The following is a 19,089-nucleotide window of genomic DNA, read 5'->3' as shown; positions in this document are numbered from 1 at the left end:
CAACTTGCCCTTAATGCCATACCGCTCCAATTTCTACAGTAGTCTTCCATGTACAACCGTATCAAAAGCTTCCTGAAATCCAAATATATGATATTAGGATTTCAGGAGGGTGCTGACTCTCTTTAAATATTACAACTGTGATATTGTAGATTTAAATGTTTTTCACCAACCTTGTGTAGAAATAAAACACAACGAAAACGAAAACTGAGATCTTGATAACTATGTGTATTTATAATAAATTATAATTGCCTGTATTTACAATAAATATATTTAATTTTACAACTCAAATATGTGAAATATACATTAAAATTTACTGGGTTAACAACAATAAAATACATTAAAATATACTAAATTAAAAGCGGTAAAACCATAGCTTTCGAAGGCTCCTGCCTTCTTCTTCAGCGGTATTTTCTTTGCTCTGCTGTGCGTCTTTAAATACCAGCAGGTTCACGGTACTCATCATGTGTTTCATTCCCACGTGTTCCATTCTCTTGTGTTATGGAACAGGAAGTGGCTCGAGAGGGGGTCATACGGAACCGTTCATCCCTTCTGAGGATAGTGGCCTCAAAGAGGGGATGGATCCGCGTTCCTCTATCTCTATTAATGTTCACTGTGGAACAGATCCGCAAACTCTCGAGCCACTTGCGGTCCCAGAACTTATGCGCCCGATCGGTGATGATAGCATCGTCTGGGGAGATCTGGTGCTGCTTCTCCCAAAAATGCTCGGCCACGGCGGACTTACCATATTCCGCATTTCTTATTGCCTTAGTGTGCTCCCCCAGACGATCTTTGAGACGGCGTTTTGTTTCCCCTACATAACACTCCCCACAATCCGGGCATCTAATATTATATACGACCCCACTTGCATTCTCTTTTTGAATGGGGTCCTTTACTTGTGACACGATTGTGTGCAGCCTCCGCCCCGGAAGCTGCACACAACGCGTCTGATAATTTCTTAGTATTCTAGTTATATGATCGGTTAAACCCGGATAGTAGGGAATGTATGCAGTGGATACTGGCGTAAAAGATTCGCCTATCCTCTGATTTCCTTTAACATATCTTTCTATAATCCTCTGGGGGTAGCCACATTTTGTAAGATCCGTCGTGACGCGTTCATACTCTACCTTCCTATCCTCGGAGGTACTACAGTGTGATTTTGCCCTGTCAACTAATGTTCTAACCACACTGTTCCTATGATGGTTGGTCTGAGCTGAATTGTAGTGCGAATATTGACCTTTACACATCGATTTCCTATAGACCTTAGTCTTTAGCTGTTGGTCTTCTCTACAGACCAACACATCTAGGAACGGCAAGATTCCTCCTTCTTCTGCCTCCGAGGTAAATTGTATGAATGGGGAGAAGCCATTTAAAATATTCAGCACCTGATCTTCACTGCCCTTTCGAATAATTGAAAACGTATCATCTACGTATCTTTTCCAGGGGGCGCATAGGGAGAACACTAGCATTAAATATTCTAGCCTCGAGCTCCTCCATAGCTAAATTAGCTATAATTGCGCTAATGGGAGAGCCCATGGCTGTACCGTTAACCTGCTTATACATAGTATTATCAAACACCATAGTGGTGCTTGAGAGGCATAATTCTATACCTTTCTCAATATCCTCTAAATTTACCTTCTATACCTTTCTCAATATCCTCTAAATGTGGTATAAATTCCTAGGAATTTATACCACATTAGGAGGGACAAAAGACAGTGCTTTAGTAAGATAAGTGACAAGATGACTCCGGTGCACTTGTCAGAAGTGATTAGTGTGGTGGCAACTAAAACAAAACAAATTTCTGACATCTATAGACGAAGACAAATGGGGAAGTTTGACAGACTTATAGAACAAACTAGGTTTAGAGGCAATAGTGATAGTACTGCCAAGGATTTTATAGTGAATATGAGCAGTAAACAACTAACTAAAGATCAGTTGGAGGTTCTAAATTTAGGACCAAAATTTGCCATGATTCCGTCCAGAATACCCGTTGCAGAAATAGCAATGGGCGTGGAAAGAGCTATAAATAAACTTCCCGAAGATATGGCCAATGTAATTCGAGTTAAAACAGCAGCCATCCTCAGTCAAGCTAAAAATGCCCCCTCTAATCTCAATGTGAAGCAAAAATTAGCACTAAAAAGCCTCAAACAAGATGATAGCATTGTGGTCTTACCCGCAGACAAAGGTAGGGCAACAGTGGTTCTTGATAAGGAAACATATCGAAATAAAGCGTTGGATTTATTGAACGATCAAACAACCTATAAGGTTATTCAGAAAAGTCCACTGCTTAGCTTGGAACGACAAGTGAATAGAATGATACAGAGTTGGCTTAAGTCTAGCAAAATTTCCAAAGAACAATATAGGGTACTGCATGCTACAGGGAGCCAAATACCAAGATTTTATGGCTTGCCCAAAATTCATAAAATGAGTGTACCACTTAGACCCATAGTCTCATTTATAGGCAGTCCGACATATGCTCTATCTGGTTTCTTAGCCAAACTATTATCTCCATTAGTAGGACTTTCTGAATTTAGTATTAAGGACAGCAAAGACTTTGTGCATTTTATTAGAAGCCAACGCATAGAAGAGAATGAAATTATGATATCTTTCGACGTGAAATCTCTATTTACATGTATTCCGATTGACCATGGAGTGCGTTGTGCACACATGGCCTTACGGAGAGATACCACCCTAAATACTAGAACACAATTAAATTTAGAGGATATTGAGAAAGGTATAGAATTATGCCTCTCAAGCACCACTATGGTGTTTGATAATACTATGTATAAGCAGGTTAACGGTACAGCCATGGGCTCCCCCATTAGCGCAATTATAGCTAATTTAGCTATGGAGGAGCTCGAGGCTAGAATATTTAATGCTAGTGTTCTCCCTATGCGCCCCTGGAAAAGATACGTAGATGATACGTTTTCAATTATTCGAAAGGGGAGTGAAGATCAGGTGCTGAATATTTTAAATGGCTTCTCCCCATTCATACAATTTACCTCGGAGGCAGAAGAAGGAGGAATCTTGCCGTTCCTAGATGTGTTGGTCTGTAGAGAAGACCAACAGCTAAAGACTAAGGTCTATAGGAAATCGATGTGTGAAGGTCAATATTCGCACTACAATTCAGCTCAGACCAACCATCATAGGAACAGTGTGGTTAGAACATTAGTTGACAGGGCAAAATCACACTGTAGTACCTCCGAGGATAGGAAGGTAGAGTATGAACGCGTCACGACGGATCTTACAAAATGTGGCTACCCCCAGAGGATTATAGAAAGATATGTTAAAGGAAATCAGAGGAGAGGCGAATCTTTTACGCCAGTATCCACTGCATACATTCCCTACTATCTGGGTTTAACCGATCATATAACTAGAATACTAAGAAATTATCAGACGCGTTGTGTGCAGCTTCCGGGGCGGAGGCTGCACACAATCGTGTCACAAGTAAAGGACCCCATTCAAAAAGAGAATGCAAGTGGGGTCGTATATAATATTAGATGCCCGGATTGTGGGGAGTGTTATGTAGGGGAAACAAAACGCCGTCTCAAAGATCGTCTGGGGGAGCACACTAAGGCAATAAGAAATGCGGAATATGGTAAGTCCGCCGTGGCCGAGCATTTTTGGGAGAAGCAGCACCAGATCTCCCCGGACGATGCTATCATCACCGATCGGGCGCATAAGTTCTGGGACCGCAAGTGGCTCGAGAGTTTGCGGATCTGTTCCACAGTGAACATTAATAGAGATAGAGGAACGCGGATCCATCCCCTCTTTGAGGCCACTATCCTCAGAAGGGATGAACGGTTCCGTATGACCCCCTCTCGAGCCACTTCCTGTTCCATAACACAAGAGAACGGAACACGTGGGAATGAAACACATGATGAGTACCGTGAACCTGCTGGTATTTAAAGACGCACAGCAGAGCAAAGAAAATACCGCTGAAGAAGAAGGCAGGAGCCTTCGAAAGCTATGGTTTTACCGCTTTTAATTTAGTATATTTTAATGTATTTTATTGTTGTTAACCCAGTAAATTTTAATGTATATTTCACATATTTGAGTTGTAAAATTAAATATATTTATTGTAAATACAGGCAATTATAATTTATTATAAATACACATAGTTATCAAGATCTCAGTTTTCGTTTTCGTTGTGTTTTATTTCTACACAAGGTTGGTGAAAAACATTTAAATCTACAATATGAATATACCCAACTTCAGAGGCCTGTTTGAAGAATTACAACTGTGAGTTACAGGCTCCGAAAAAGCGATAAGTGTTTGCCTTTTTATTTACATAATTGTTATTTTATATTGTACTTAATACGTAGTCTTATAGTTATAGTTACGCTGGTTATTTTTATTTTAATTTAGATAAAGAGTTTTTGTGGATTACTACTTTATTTACATAAAACCATTATTTTGTTCGAATCTTGCAGCCATTGTTTTTTGTATAAAGTGGTAGGGAATTCAAATTTTTAACTGAGGTAGCTAGGTAGCTCTAACGCATAATTATATAGAGTAATATGCTTCACTGTTTCTATTAGATAGCTTCGTATTGACATTTAATTAGCTTAATTTATTGATATAATTAATTTAAAATAACATGCCCCAAACTAGAGCAGCAAAGCAACAGGCAAAAAGAGGCAGGAGTGCTGTGACTCGGGGGAAAACTGAGGGGGGGGGGCGATTCTCCAACGCATCACAGCCTTAAAAAAAAATGTGCAACTTGTGAAATGTTTGCCTAACTCTCTGGAACGGAACATGATATTGCCATGGGGGATGTCTTTGTGTGTGCGCAATGTAAGGAGTGTAAGGAAATCAGGCGACAACTCAGCGTTGTTATGGGCCTATATGAGAGTTTGAAAAACAGGGTGGATGCCCTCGAGGGGCCCATCAGGCTATCAGCTGCCCACATCCACGCCAGAGCTTGAACTTGGTCATCACGCAACACAGCGGCAACCCCCAAGGCAGAATGCACTGGTCCCACAGGAACTAGTAGTTGTTGGTAACTCTATTGTCAGGGAAACGGGTAAAATGCTTTGTAAAAAGGATAATTGGAACAGGACCAGGGTATGTCTGCCAGGGGCAAAGGTTGATGACGTTGTAGAGCAGATATCATCTTTTAAGGGCACTAATGATATTAAGAGTAGGAGATCGGGAATTACTTAACAAATATAGGTCACTGTTGAACAAAAGCCGAGAATTAGGGTTGAATTTGAAAGTGTCTGCAATTCTGCCCAGACACGATTGGAGGGAGTATATGATGAGAGCCTTGTCGATCAATTCAGCCCTGGAAAGATTGTGCAAGGCTCAAGGGGTAGAATATTTTTCAGCCTGGTCTGTACTTGTTAACAGGAGAGACTGCTTCTACAGGTATGGGATACACTTAAATTGAAAGGGTGCAAGAAAATTTGCTGATGCTATCGAGGCAGTGTTAGATGGGTCGGAAAACTGATAGCTTGGGGGGGATACAAGGACTAATAGTTTCACAGCAGCCATAGGCAGAGGTGAAGGTGATTCTTGCACAACTTCTATTAGAATAAATAGTTACCTGGAGCGAGGGGGTGTTGGGGGTTTCAGGGACGGATGGCAGTCATCCTGAAATAGGTGGGTATATGGGATGTGTTAGGGTAACTAGGAATAGGAATAGGAGCATGTATGCTTGCATGTATACCAATGCTAGAAGTATAGTAAATAAATTTGATGAATTTGAAGTGTTGGTCAAGACATCAAAGGCGGATATTGTTGGGATAGCAGAGACGTGGTGTCACACAGATTTAAGGAATTCATAACTAGAATTTAGGGAGTACAATGTGTACAGAAAGGATAGACAGGATAGAAAGGGAGGAGGGGTGTTATGCTGTTAATTAAGAAAAACATAAAATCAAAAGAAGTGCACCCAGTTGATATAGATGAACAGTGCACTGTTGAGTCAGTTTGGTGTGACATAAGCACTGCGAAAGCAAAAATAAGAGTAGGAGTGTGTTATAGGCCTAATGACTCGAATGAGTGCAATGAACAATTATACAGAGAAATAGAGTGGGCCAGTAAATCAGAATGTCTTATAATATGGGACTTTAACTTCCCAGATATTGACTGGAACTTGTGGGTTGGTCACTCACATACTAGTCAGACTTTTTGTGGATTTATTGGATGATTGTTTTCTGCAGCAGCATCTTCAAGAGGCAACAAGAGAAAGTAATACTCTTGATCTGGTTATCAGCAGTGATCATTCGTGTATTAAGAATTTGCAGATAAAGGAACCAATAGGTGGCAGTGATCACAGTGTACTGATGTGGGATTTAATTAAAGACATAATTACCATCAGGGGTAAAGGAAAGGGTTTTTGCTTCCGTAAAGGTGAGTACAGTCGGTCCTCGTATAACACGTGTTTGCATTACACGAATTCGATCATGCACGATTTATAAATAGGGGAACGTTATCTTATATAACACGAACCGAATTCGCTTATACACGATTCGCCTTTGTGTTTACAAGAAATGGCAGTCGAATGCGGAATCACCCCAACTGAACGCAACACGATAGGAACGAAGAAGATTCTGAAAATGTATTTATGTGTTTTATATCAGTGAAGGGGAAACACATTTCACCATAATAACGTAAAAACCAACACAATTCCAGCTATCGATATAATCGCAAATGCAATTAGATGGAGTTTACTACCAGTTTATAACAGATTCCACTAGCAGAAACGCAACTGGAAATTGTTTTTATTGTTTTATGGTAGTAACCCCCAGAAATGTGCTTTAGTAAAATGTGAGGTGTTAATTAATAGTGTATCTCGGCCTTTACGGTGTTGTTTATTCAGTTGCTACACGCGGGCAGCTTTGTTTCTGTGTATCAAGCGTGCCACCTCGTTTGTAATTGTGCTTTATTCCCTAAAAATGAGTAAAATACTTAAAAGGTGTGAAAAGGAAGCATCCTGATGAACACTACAGATTCAGAGAGAAAAAGAAAAGCAATATGGTATCGATAAACAGAGGCGGACTGGGTCAAAAATTCTTACCCGGGAAAATTTGTAGTGGCCTCATACTACGGTTTATGGCCAAAATCACACCGCCTCCGGCCCACCTTGGTTTCCCCCGTAAGGCTTATGGCCAGTCCTCTTCTGTCGATAGAGAAAAAATACGAAATTGTGAAACGCTTTGAGCGAAATTAAAGACCATGTGATATTGCACGTGCTACAGACCTAAATGAGGCAACGCCGAGAATTACAAAGAATGCGGAGAAAATAAAAACAACTTTCATAGCGGGAACAACTCAAAGTGTAATTAAAATCCATTAGATTAAGACACAAGAATTGGAAGAGATGGAACGGCTGTCATCTCTTTGGATAGAAAAATCAAACAAAAAGCAAGTTTGCTTACGATAGAAGCAAAAGCATTAGCAATATTTTATTATGACTTACGTATTATAATTTATACTTACGTATTATAAAATACGTAAGTATTTTATTACGACTATTTTATTTAATATAATAAATTTTTTAATACGAATAAAATACGTATTTTATCCGTAAAAAATACTTTTTTAGTATTAAAAAATACTAAAAATACTTTATTATAATATAATATTATTTTTATTACGTATTTTAATCGTTATAAAATACGTAAGTATTTTATAACGATTAAAATTACCCGATTATTTATTGTGTTTGGTAATGTTTTGGTTCCAAATGTGTGTTCAATCTTGGGTGGTCGGCACCTAACCCCACTTTTCCCATAGGGCCTGTTGTTTATATTGCACGATTTTGCATTGCACGAGGATTTCTAGGAACGCAACTATCGTGCTATACGAGGACAGACTGTACAGTGGTCTCAGAAAGTTTTTAAATTCTGTACAGTGGGATAAACTGACGATGTTACCAACAGTAAATTCTAAGTGGGAAGCATTCAAGGAATTAATCGTGGATGCTACTAAAAGTTTCATACCTATTAGGAAATATTGTTCAAGGTTTAGGCCTAAATGGTTATCTAATGAACTAATGAGACTCGTAACAGGGAAGAAAATGCATGGGATGCATATAAATTATTAAGCGACTCAGACGCCTATGGCAGATATAAGCTAGTCGGTAATCAGGTCACAGAGGAGGTTAGGCAGGCAAAGGCAGATTACGAATCCTTGGTAAAAGATGCCAAGAAAAACAGCAAGGATTTCTTTACTTATATAAACTCTAAAAGGAAGGGGATGAATCTGATTGGTCCACTTGACATCGATGGTTCGACTGTTGATGATCCTGCTCAGATAGCAAACAAACTGAATGAGTATTTTGCATCTACATTTACACATGAGGAATTATTAAGGTTTTAAAATGGCAGAAGGTTATCAAATTGTAGCAGGATATTTATGATTTTCTAATAACTGAGAGCAAAGTGGAGAAGAAATTGTTGAAGTTAAACATAAGAAAAGCACCTGGGGTGGATGGGATCAATCCAGTTATATTAAAGGAGGCGGCAAAGCAACTAAGCAAATCCTTAGCCATAATTATGAGAGCATCCTCGGACTCGGGGGAGGTTCCCACGGACTGGAGATGTGCAAATGTATCCCCAATTCACAAAGGGGAATCGAAGGGTGACACGAGTAATTACAGACCAGTTAGTTTAACTTCTGTTCTGGGTAAAATAATGGAGTCACTGGTTAAAGATGCATTGCAGGATCATCTAGACAAGACTGCAGCAATAATTCAGACACAGCATGGGTTTGTTAAGGGAAAGTCTTGGCTGACAAATTTGATAGGATATTATGATGTGGTTACAAAGGAACTGGATGCAAAAAATAATTTTGATATCATATATTTGGATTTCAGGAAAGATTTTGACACTGTTGCGCATGGAAGACTACTGTACAAATTGGAGCAGAATGGTATTAAGGGTAAGTTGCTACAATGGATAAAAGGATAGTTAAGTAGGAGAAGACAGAGGGTGGTAATCAATGGGTGCTGCTCTTCGTGGACTAATGTTATTAGTGGAGTCCCACAGGATTCGGTGTTGGGTCCACTGTTGTTTTGTATATTTATCAATGATATTGATGAAGGTATATCAGGCTTAATGTCGAAGTTGCAAGATGATACAAAGGTTGGCAGGGTTGTTAATGATAGGGTTGTTAATGACAGTAATGGCTGTGTGCTACTGCAACAGGATCTAGATAATTTGGGCAGATGGGCTGGGAAGTGGCAACTGAAGTTTAACCTTGACAAATGCAAAGTACTGCATATGGGTAGAAGTAACCCCAGAGAAACGTACCAACTGTGTGGTACTACACTTAAGGTGGTAGAAAATGAAAAAGACCTGGGAGTAATTGTGCAGGCAGATATGAAGTTTTCTGAGCAATGCAGACAGGCTGCCAGGGCAGGTCATGGGGTTTTGTCAATGATATATAGGAATTTTGCTAGCAGGGAAAAGGAAGTGATTATCCCTCTGTATAAGGCAATGGTCAGGCCACGTCTTGAGTACTGCATACAGGTGTGAAGGCCTGATTTTTGGAAGGATGTAGATTTACTTGAACGTGTGCAGAGAAGTGCAACAAGATTGGTGAGGGGAATGAAGGGGTACCAAGAGAGGCTTAATTTCTGCAAATTGCAGTGGCTGGAGACTAGGCACCTGCATGGTGATCTGATTGAGGTGTATAAGGCCTAGAATGGGTTGAGCACGCTGAATTCTGATGGGATCCTTCCACTTGTTCACATTACGAACCTAAGGGGACATAAATTCAAATTAAGAAAAGACAGATGTAGAATAGATATGCGTAAATTTGCCTTTAGCCAGCGGGTGGTTAATTGCTGGAACAAACTTCCATCTGTCGTGGAAGTTGATAGGTTGAATAAATTTAAGGAGGAACTGGACAGGCATTTGGAGGGAATGATGTGTTTTTTTTTTTTTTTTTTTTTTTTGGCTGATGCTGCATAAGCTCATACACATGCTTTCTTGCATCACATGCCACTACTACTACTATATCAAAATTATCTTTTGCATCCAGTTCCTTTGTTACCACATCATAGTATCCAATCAAACTGGTCAGACAAGACTTCCGCTCAACAAGCCCATGCTGTCTGAAATATTAATTCAGTCTTGTCTAGGTGATCCAGCATCACTTCTTTAACCAGTGATTTAATTATTTTCCCTGAACAGAAGTTAAACTAACAGGTCTATAATTATTTGCATCACCCTTTGAACCCTCTTTGTAAATTGGGGATACATTTGCACATTGCCAGTCAATTGGGATCTCCCTTGAATCTAAAGATTCTTTTATAATTATGGTTAAGGCTTTGCTTACTTCCCTTGCTGCTTCTTTCAATATAACTGATTAGGTTCCATCTGCCCCAAGTGCCTTTTTTTTATGTTTCACTTAAAAATTTAACTCTTCCACTTCGCTCTCAGTTATTACAAAATCATTTATATCTCTGTTAGAGTTTAGTAAACTTCTGTCCTCCCCTTCCTTACAGAATTCCTCATGTGTGAATGTAGATGCAAAATACTCATTCAGTTTGTCAGCTATCCGAGCAGGATCATCAACAGTCAAACCACCGACATCAAGTAGACCAATCTGATCCATCCCCTTCCTTCAAGAGTTTACACATAAGTAAAGAAGGCTGTGTTGTTTTTCTTTGTATCCTTTGCCAAAGATTTCTCGTAATCAGCTTTCGCTTGCCTAACTTCCTTTGTGACTTGATTACAAGCTTATATCTGCCATAGGCTTCTGTGTCACCTCATAATTTATATACATCCCACACATTTTTCTTCTCTGCCATGAACCTCATTAGTTGATTAGTTCTTCTCTGCCATAACTTCATTTAGAATTTGCTGTTCTAAACATGATCAGTTGAACCCACTGTATAGAATTTAAAAACTGTCCGAGACCATTGTAGTCACCTTTATGAAAACAAAAACCCTTCCCTTTACCCTTGATGGTAGTTACATCTTTAAGTAAATCCCACATCAATAGACTGTGATTACTCTAACCTGGTGGTTCCTTTATCTGCAAATTCCCAATGCACGAACCATCACTGCTGATAATCAGATCTTAGTTGGTATGAAAAGTCTAGTAACTTCCAAGGTTAATTCCCTGAACGCTTCCTATTTAGAATTCACTGGGTTTAACATCATCATTCAATCCGATTGTATAGAATTTAAAAATTGTCTGAGACCACTGTAGTCACATTTACGAAAACAAAAACTCTTCCCTTTACCCTTGATTGTAGTTACATCTTTAAGTAAATCCCACATCAATAGACTGTGATCACTGTCACCTAGTGGTTCCTTTATCTGCAAATTCTTAATGCATGAATCATCGCTGCTGATATTCCGATCAAGTGTATTACTCCCTCTGGTTGCCCCTTGAACATGTTGCTGTAGAAATCAATCCTCCAATAAATCCACAAAAGTCTTGTTAGTGTGCAAGTGACCAAACCACAAGTTCCAGTGAATATCTGGAAAGTTAAAATATCCCATTACAAGACATTGATTTACTGGCCCACTCTATTTCTCTGCACAATTTCATTGTAGTCATCAGAGCCATTAGGCTTATAACACACTCCTACTCTCATTTTCCCTTTCCCAGTGTTTATGTCACACCAAACTGACTCAACCTTTCACTGCCACTCATGTCAACTGGATGCACTTCCTTGGATTTTATGCAAGCATAACCCTGCCTTCCTTCCTAGCATGTCTATCCTTTCTGTACACATTGTACTATACATATTCCAATTCTGCTTTGCTTATACCTGTGTGACACCATGTCTCTGATATCCCAACAATATCTACCTTTGATGCCTTGATCAACACTTCAAATTCATAAAATTTATTAACTATACTTCTAGCATTGGTGTACATGCAAGTATACATGCACCTGTTCTTACTCTTAGTTACCCTAACACAGCCCATGTATTTACTTGTTCCATGATGACTCCCAGCAGCTTTTGAAATCCCCAGAAACTTGCTCTCTAGGTTGTTGTTCATTAGAATAGAAGCAGTGCAAGAATCACTTTTGCCTCTGCCTGCAGGTACTGTTTAGTTGATGCAGTAAAGCTAAAGTTGAACAGTACAGCTACTGTTTAGTAGCTTTACTGTTCAACATTGTCAATAAATTTTCATGTAAATAACATTAATTAAAATCAATTTACAACTTTTTTAAAATTAAATCTACAGAGCCTACCTTTAGAAAAATTAAATCCCATTTTGGCTTGATCTAGTTATTTAACAGAAATTTATTATGTTTGTCTTCTGAGTTTTTAAAATTTATGAAAAGGAAAGAAATATTAATTTCAAGAAAGGTAAGATACACTTAACTACCTGCTTTTTTTTCAGGAAAGGTTGGCTAAAAAGTCATTTTTAGTTTTAAATAGGGGGAAAAACTACTCTTGCACATACCATACCTCAATAGCATTTTGTATCGTAGGTAGAAATTTGAGATAAGACTTTTAGGTCTATTGGTAAAAAGTCTATTGATAAGGTAAAAAAACAAGTAGAAAATTAAAAAAAAAAAGGAAAAACTAAAGTTTCCTCTATCTGCACTACTGTCTTGCATTAGTGTCGATATCTTTTGTGGGGAGGGGAAACCATACAAAAAGAGTGTAACTAATATGATAGACAAAATAAAAAGATCCACAGAAAAATATCATTCTCTACTTAAAAGATCATTGACAATTATTATTGGATTATTATATCTGCAACTTACTGATCATGCTAACATACCATGAGCTGTAGATATAATTTTGATTCAGGGAGTTCACTGAGACCTGAAAATTATTTCAAGGGGATTCTCCAGGGTAAAAAGAGGTTGATCTAGAGACTAGACACCTGCAAGGTGATCTGACTGAGGTGTATAAGCAGCTTTGAATGGTTTTAACAAGCTCAATGCTAATGGGATTCTTCCTCTTGCTCAGATTCCGCACCTGACAGGGCATAAATTCAAAGTGAGGAAAGACAGTTGCAGAATAGATGTGCACTAGTGATAAATTTTCCTTTAGCCAGCAAGTGGTTGATTGCTGGAACAAACTTCCATCGGTCATTGTGGAAGTTCATAACTTAAGTAAATTCAAGGAAGAACTGGACAAACATTTGGAGTAAATGAATAAGTGGAAAGGGTTTTTTTTTTTTTTTTTTTTTGGCTGATGCTGTATAAGCTTTCTTGCATCATATGCCACTATTAATGATAATGTATGATATAAATTTATGAAAATAATGACAAAAAAAATTTGCTTTTGGTGATTTATTTAGTGCTGTTTATTGTAATTTTAGCTCTTTTTGAAGATTATCTAATAATAAGATAAGATCTTTATTGTACAGTTCACATTCTAGCATGATTTACAAATCTGAAATGACAATACTGGACTGCAAATGAATGCAAATCTGAAATCTTGGACCATCCCCATATTCACCAGATCTAGCACCATCAGACTTTCATCTATTTCCTAATTTGGAAAAAAAAAAAAAAACTTGGCTAACGCCCATTTTTTAACAGACAATTACATCATTGTTGCATTCCTGGAGGCTCAACAGAAAACTTTCTTTGTAGCTAGAATCAAACCATTGGTGGCCAAAGTGTATTGACTCCAAAGTGGACTATGTCAAAAAGTAATAGGTTACCAGACTCCTCCAAATAAACCTTCACATGCCCCTTGTATTTTATTTATTTATTCATTATTATAAAACTTCAACCTTACAAAAATAATCTACAGTCGGTAAAAGAGAAAAATAAAAGAACAATAAATATAAAAATACAAAAAGTCAAAAAAAAAAAAAACTATAGAAACAATGCAAACAAATATACAGAGTTAAATAAATTAAATTAAAAGTAATTTCCAATGTTATTTTTCATGTGTGTATATATAAAAAGTTTACTATTGTACTTCAATAGAACAAATCTAAAAACATTAAATCATTTCCTTTAAACATTTACTTAACAGACGAGAACTGAAATTATCAAAATTAACATAAATTCCAAGTTAAACCGATCTGATAATCTCATAGTTCTGTAAAAGAACCAAGTTAGTTTTACATGGGTGCAATTTAAAGTCTGACTGTCCAACTTATTTTTTGTGGACAGTTGAAGTTAAGACTGTAATAATAAATTGTATAATTATGCATTAATTATTTTTAAAAATTTTGAAGATCTAATAATTTTTAATGAAGTGCTAATCCGTGTGTGCAATTCTCAAGTGTTTGAGAATCTTGATAGTACAGTTAGACAGTACAGTTAACAATAGTAAAATAAGTCAGAAGGATAGGATATTAGTCTTGCTATTAGGATCATTTCCTGTCACAGGAAAGGGAAAAGATGATTGCCTTATGCTAGGAATCTTAAAAGTGCTCCTCAAAAAAGATTCTGTTATACAGATTTGGGTGAAATGTCATCTGCATAATGATTGAAAATTGTGGCAAGAAAGCCACGGGTATTTGCGGCACTGTTGCCCCTACAAAATAGTAGATAAGAAAATACAAATTATGTGCTTCCCTCCTCACAAAGTTAACTATTTCCAGTTTACCTTTGAATTTATTCAAACTGTTCGCCTCAACTTTTTTTTTTATTTTACTTGCAAAGGAAAATTCTTCCAGCAATCAACAACTCATTTGCAAGAAAACTTCTTACAGTCTAGTCTAAACCTCTTCCCCTATAATTTGAATTGATTGGCCCTAGTTCTGTAATTTTTTATAACAGTGAAAATTCCACCTTCATTCATTTTACTACCCAACTCAGACATTTATAAACCTCAATCAGCACCCCTCTAGGAGTCCAGTTGCCAAGCTCTGTAAGCCCACATAATCGGAGTCTTTCCTCATACAGTCGCCCTTTTTCAGATCTCACCATGCAAGTTGCACATCTTTGGACCCTTTTGAGAAGCTCAATGTCTTTTCTTCAGATGAGGTCTCCACACCTGAATTCCAAATGTGGTCTTACAATTGCTTATACAAGTGGGATTATGACCTCCCCAACAGGATAAAATTTGTTAAATCAATGATAGGGCACCATGAGCTTTCCTCATTGCCTATTTACACTGTTCTAAAAACTTCATATCTACCATACCATAACTCCTGGATCCCTTTGCTCCTCCACTGTTTTTAATTTAATCCTATGAAGTGTATAATTTATTTTGGAGTTGATATCCCCCAAGTGTAAGACCTTGCATTTTGTAGCATTCAAACATTTCTGACCACTCCTGAAGTCTGTTGAAGTCACTCAGAAGGAGTGTTGCTTGGCACTGATCATTAACGACTCTACTAATCTTTACGTCATCTGGAAATTTTAACATCGCACTTTCTATCCCTTTGTCGATATAGTTTAAGAAAATCAAAAACAACTGTGGTGCAAGAACCAATCTTTGGGGGCACCCACTCCTAACATTACACCAATCTGAAGAACATCCATTAATCACAACCCTTCTATCTTCTGCCCTGCAGCCACCCAGCAATCCATCTTAGAATTTTTTGAGTAATCCTGACATGTTCCAGCTTATATCATAACCTGTCATGAGGGACTGAGTCAAATGCATTGCTGAAATCCAAATTCACCAACTTCACTCTTAGAAGTGCCTTTATGTATTGGCGATACATTGGCACTTCTCCTGACAGCCTCCCTAAAAATTAGAGTATATACCATCAACTTCAGAAGCCTTGCTTGCCTTTATGTTCGAAAGTTTTTCTAAACAGTCATCTGTAATTTTGAAATTACAAATTTCATATGGCTCAGCCTCACTTGCATGGTCTTTCCTCAGTAAAGACAGATGCAAAATACCTATTCAATTCATCGGCAACATCAGCTGGGTTATCTAAGATTTTCCCACATCCAGTGCACAAGGGTCCTGTCCTATCTGATTTTTCCTTTGTATTCACTTACATGTAAAAGTCCTTGTCTCCATCTTTGCTCTCTTTGCCAGTGCTTTCTCATACTCTGCCTTGCCCTCCTCTAACCTTATCTGTGGTATATAGATCAACTTGTAGCTGTTGTAGATGTCATTACTTTCATTACCTTCCTAACATAGCCTCGATAGCATCAGCAAATATTCTTGTTCCCCTTCTATTTAAGCATATCCTATCCACATAAAAACAGTCTCTCCTGTTAACAAGAACAGACCACACATAAAATTCTACCCCATGAGCCTAGAAAAGGCTCTTCAGGGCTGAATTGATTGACAAGGCTCTTAAGTTGCACTTCCTCTTAACATGTCGGGGGAAGATTGCGGACACTTTCAAATTTAATCCTAACCCGTGACTTTTTCTCAACATTGCCCTGTACTTGTTAAGTACTCAAATCTCCAACTCTTAATAACATTAATGTGCACAACAACAATAATGCCTTTCACGTGCCCTTAAAAGGTGCTATCTGTGCTCTATAACATCTATTTTTTGTTTCTGGCAAACCTACCCTGGTCCTACTGCACCCATCCATTTTGCACAACATATTTCCCATTTTGCTCTCGAAGAAAGTTTCATATTTCTTCGAGTTCACCCCATCTTTGCCGATGTGATGTTAACTAATCAATGACTAAATTTTCTAGTAGGGACTGCATTGTGGCCAGAAGAAAGATTTAGATTATAAGGATTTGTGGATGACTTCATTTGTTTCAGAGCTCAGACTCCCCACCCATCATGGAGCCCAAAGGGATGCCTACCACCCAGCAAGCAATAAACAACTTCGGAGATAGTGTCTCCTTGTCGAACTCCTTTCTCAGTTCTAAATTTGCTACTGTCTTTGTCTAGTCTAATAAAGGAGGTAGCGTTCTCATATATTTTCTTCAAAATCATAATATATAGGGTATCTGTGCCTTGTCTTTCCAGTGCCCGAAACATTGCCTTATGCTGTATAGAGTCAAATGCCTTTTCATAATCCACATGTCAAGGGGTTCCTAAACAAAAAGCTACTTCAGTATACAGACAGATATGGACATCGCCATAACTCAGAACTGGAACATTGCAGCAAAAGTATTCAGACTTGAATCTATTTATAAATATATTGAATTTATCAGAAGCAGCCAGATTATGAAAAAAGCTAAAACAGAGCAGTCGTAATTTATGAAATCATATTGAATATACCAGAATATGACTTTATAAAACAAGAGCAAAAATTACCTGTTAACATATCTTTTACTTTAACACCACTGATCTTCTTACTATTATCTTCAGTGTCACTTTTCAACACATCAATTACTTTTACATGATTTGCAACTGTCGCACCATGTCTGGCTGCTGTCAGTATTAAGGCAAGATTCATTCGAGAATCATTATGTTGACCTGTAATAAATCAATTATAAACTGAAGTACACATTACTGACAATCTTCCTTTGAGAGACACAAATGAATTACAAAGAATAATTGAAGTAGACACAATATACACACACAAAGTATTTGAATTTTTAATTTTAGTATTTTAATTATAACCTAATTTTTGCATTATTATAATTCTGTATTCTTTGTTGCCTTCTATTTTTTCATGCTTCCCACTATTCCATGCTAGGCAACTTATACAATGAATGCAGCACTCACTTCTTTAATATGTTTTTTAAAGGCATATTAATTCTACTTTAGTTTCCGTTTTGGCTGCTTTGCCCTTGAAGATAATTTTCAACCCATTTTTCTTGTTAAATTCTGATAACCATTTGTGCTACATATATTTCATTGATAGAATATTCCACTGTAATTAATCTTCTCTTTTCGTGTTATATATTATCTCATATCTCTCTCTCTTTCTGTGAGTGAGTGAGAGATGTTTTGTTTGTTATTTGGTTTTTAGGAGCATTAGCAACCATATTGTTCTGGTGATACACGGTGGTCATGGGCTCAAACCCCAGTCTAATCAAGAAGTGTGTGCTACGCACTGCTGCTCCTGCCCACCTGGCTATGGAGGCGCCTGAGAGAAAGAGGGAGTAATTAATAATTATCGATTTTACTTTCAGAATAAAGTAATCTTATAAACTGTGAAATAGAGAAATCAATTCTTTGGCAGAGAGCTCAAGAACTAGTAAAAATTATAGCAAAGGTTGAAGTCTACAAAAATTTTATCATAAACTACTTTCCTGTTACACATTCAATGGCCTGAATCCTGTTGATCAATCACTTTAACATGAAATCTTAAAATCTGTTACCATCTTATCATTCAAATTATCATAATGACTACCTGTCAATCAATCAATAGTTGGGCACAATATTATTGGCTGCTCTAACATAATGTTACATCTTATTTTTAAACTGATTACCTGATACCTTAAACTGCAAACCTGATTACCATCTTAATTGGACCATCCTAAAAAGCATTCAACTAATTTAAAAACTAATCACTGCAGTTAATGTGAAAATTACTGAAACAATGTGATTTTTTTTTTATCTAAATACTTGAATTTTAAGCACTTCATTTGTGTAAATTTTATAGAGTCTATTTATCAGTTCAGTAAAAGCCCTCTTAACTGACTCGGATTAACTGACCCAGGACAGGTTGAATGTAACTTTTTTTTTTTTTGGGAGTTAAGTTTTGATTTAAAATTAGCAGCTTAGTTAATACAGTGAATTCCGGTTAATCGGGCCACCGATTAATTGGGGCAGCCATTTATTTGGGGCAAATCTTAAAAATCAGAACCCAATCAAGAAAATAGCCAAGGTTTACTTCACTTAATTGGGACAACATGCCGTTTAATCAGTGCAGGAGACCGCAGCACTGGAGATTACTCTACGATTGTCTCCGACCATACTACGTGGTTCGGTCGGATTTCTGGCGGTCACAACCATAAAACAATAAAAACAATTGGCAGTCACCTGTTTATTGGGCTTTTCTGTTAGTGCAATCTATCATAAACGGATAGTAAACTTGATCTTACTGAATTTGCGATAATACCAACAGCTGGGATTATTCTGTAGGTTATTATAGAGAAATGTGTTTACACTTCCATGACAACTTCAATCATATAAAAAAAATTAATTTTCATAATCTTCACTTTATTCCTATTTTTAAAGCTTTGTAACTTGTTACTCCGTCCTGACTTGCGCATATCGTGTTACTTGCAATTTATGTGTGCCGTGTTCTTTGTTATTGATTGCTTATCTTTTTACTGTTTTAAATTTTAACACCCACCCACAAATGTCAGTGAAC

The 19,089-nt window shown here is 37.4% G+C and overlaps 1 protein-coding gene across 2 annotated transcripts in view; it reads right to left on the bottom strand.

Annotated features, from left to right (window-relative positions):
* Window positions 1-19,089, bottom strand: part of Gpo1 (glycerophosphate oxidase 1) — a 428,577-nt gene that overhangs the window by 266,924 nt on the left and 142,564 nt on the right. For both annotated transcript variants that reach the window (XM_090387948.1, XM_090387949.1), the window contains exon 7: window positions 17,079-17,240. In XM_090387948.1, the coding sequence (XP_090244074.1) occupies window positions 17,079-17,240 (162 nt within the window). The remainder of the gene's footprint in view (window positions 1-17,078; window positions 17,241-19,089) is intronic.

Source organism: Mastigoproctus giganteus, chromosome 13 (genome assembly GCF_048544385.1).
Source record: "Mastigoproctus giganteus isolate SK-2022 chromosome 13, ASM4854438v1, whole genome shotgun sequence".
Taxonomy (NCBI): domain Eukaryota; kingdom Metazoa; phylum Arthropoda; class Arachnida; order Uropygi; family Thelyphonidae; genus Mastigoproctus; species Mastigoproctus giganteus.
Note: the sequence above shows the minus strand (reverse complement) of the source record. Positions and strands in the feature narration are given on the sequence as shown.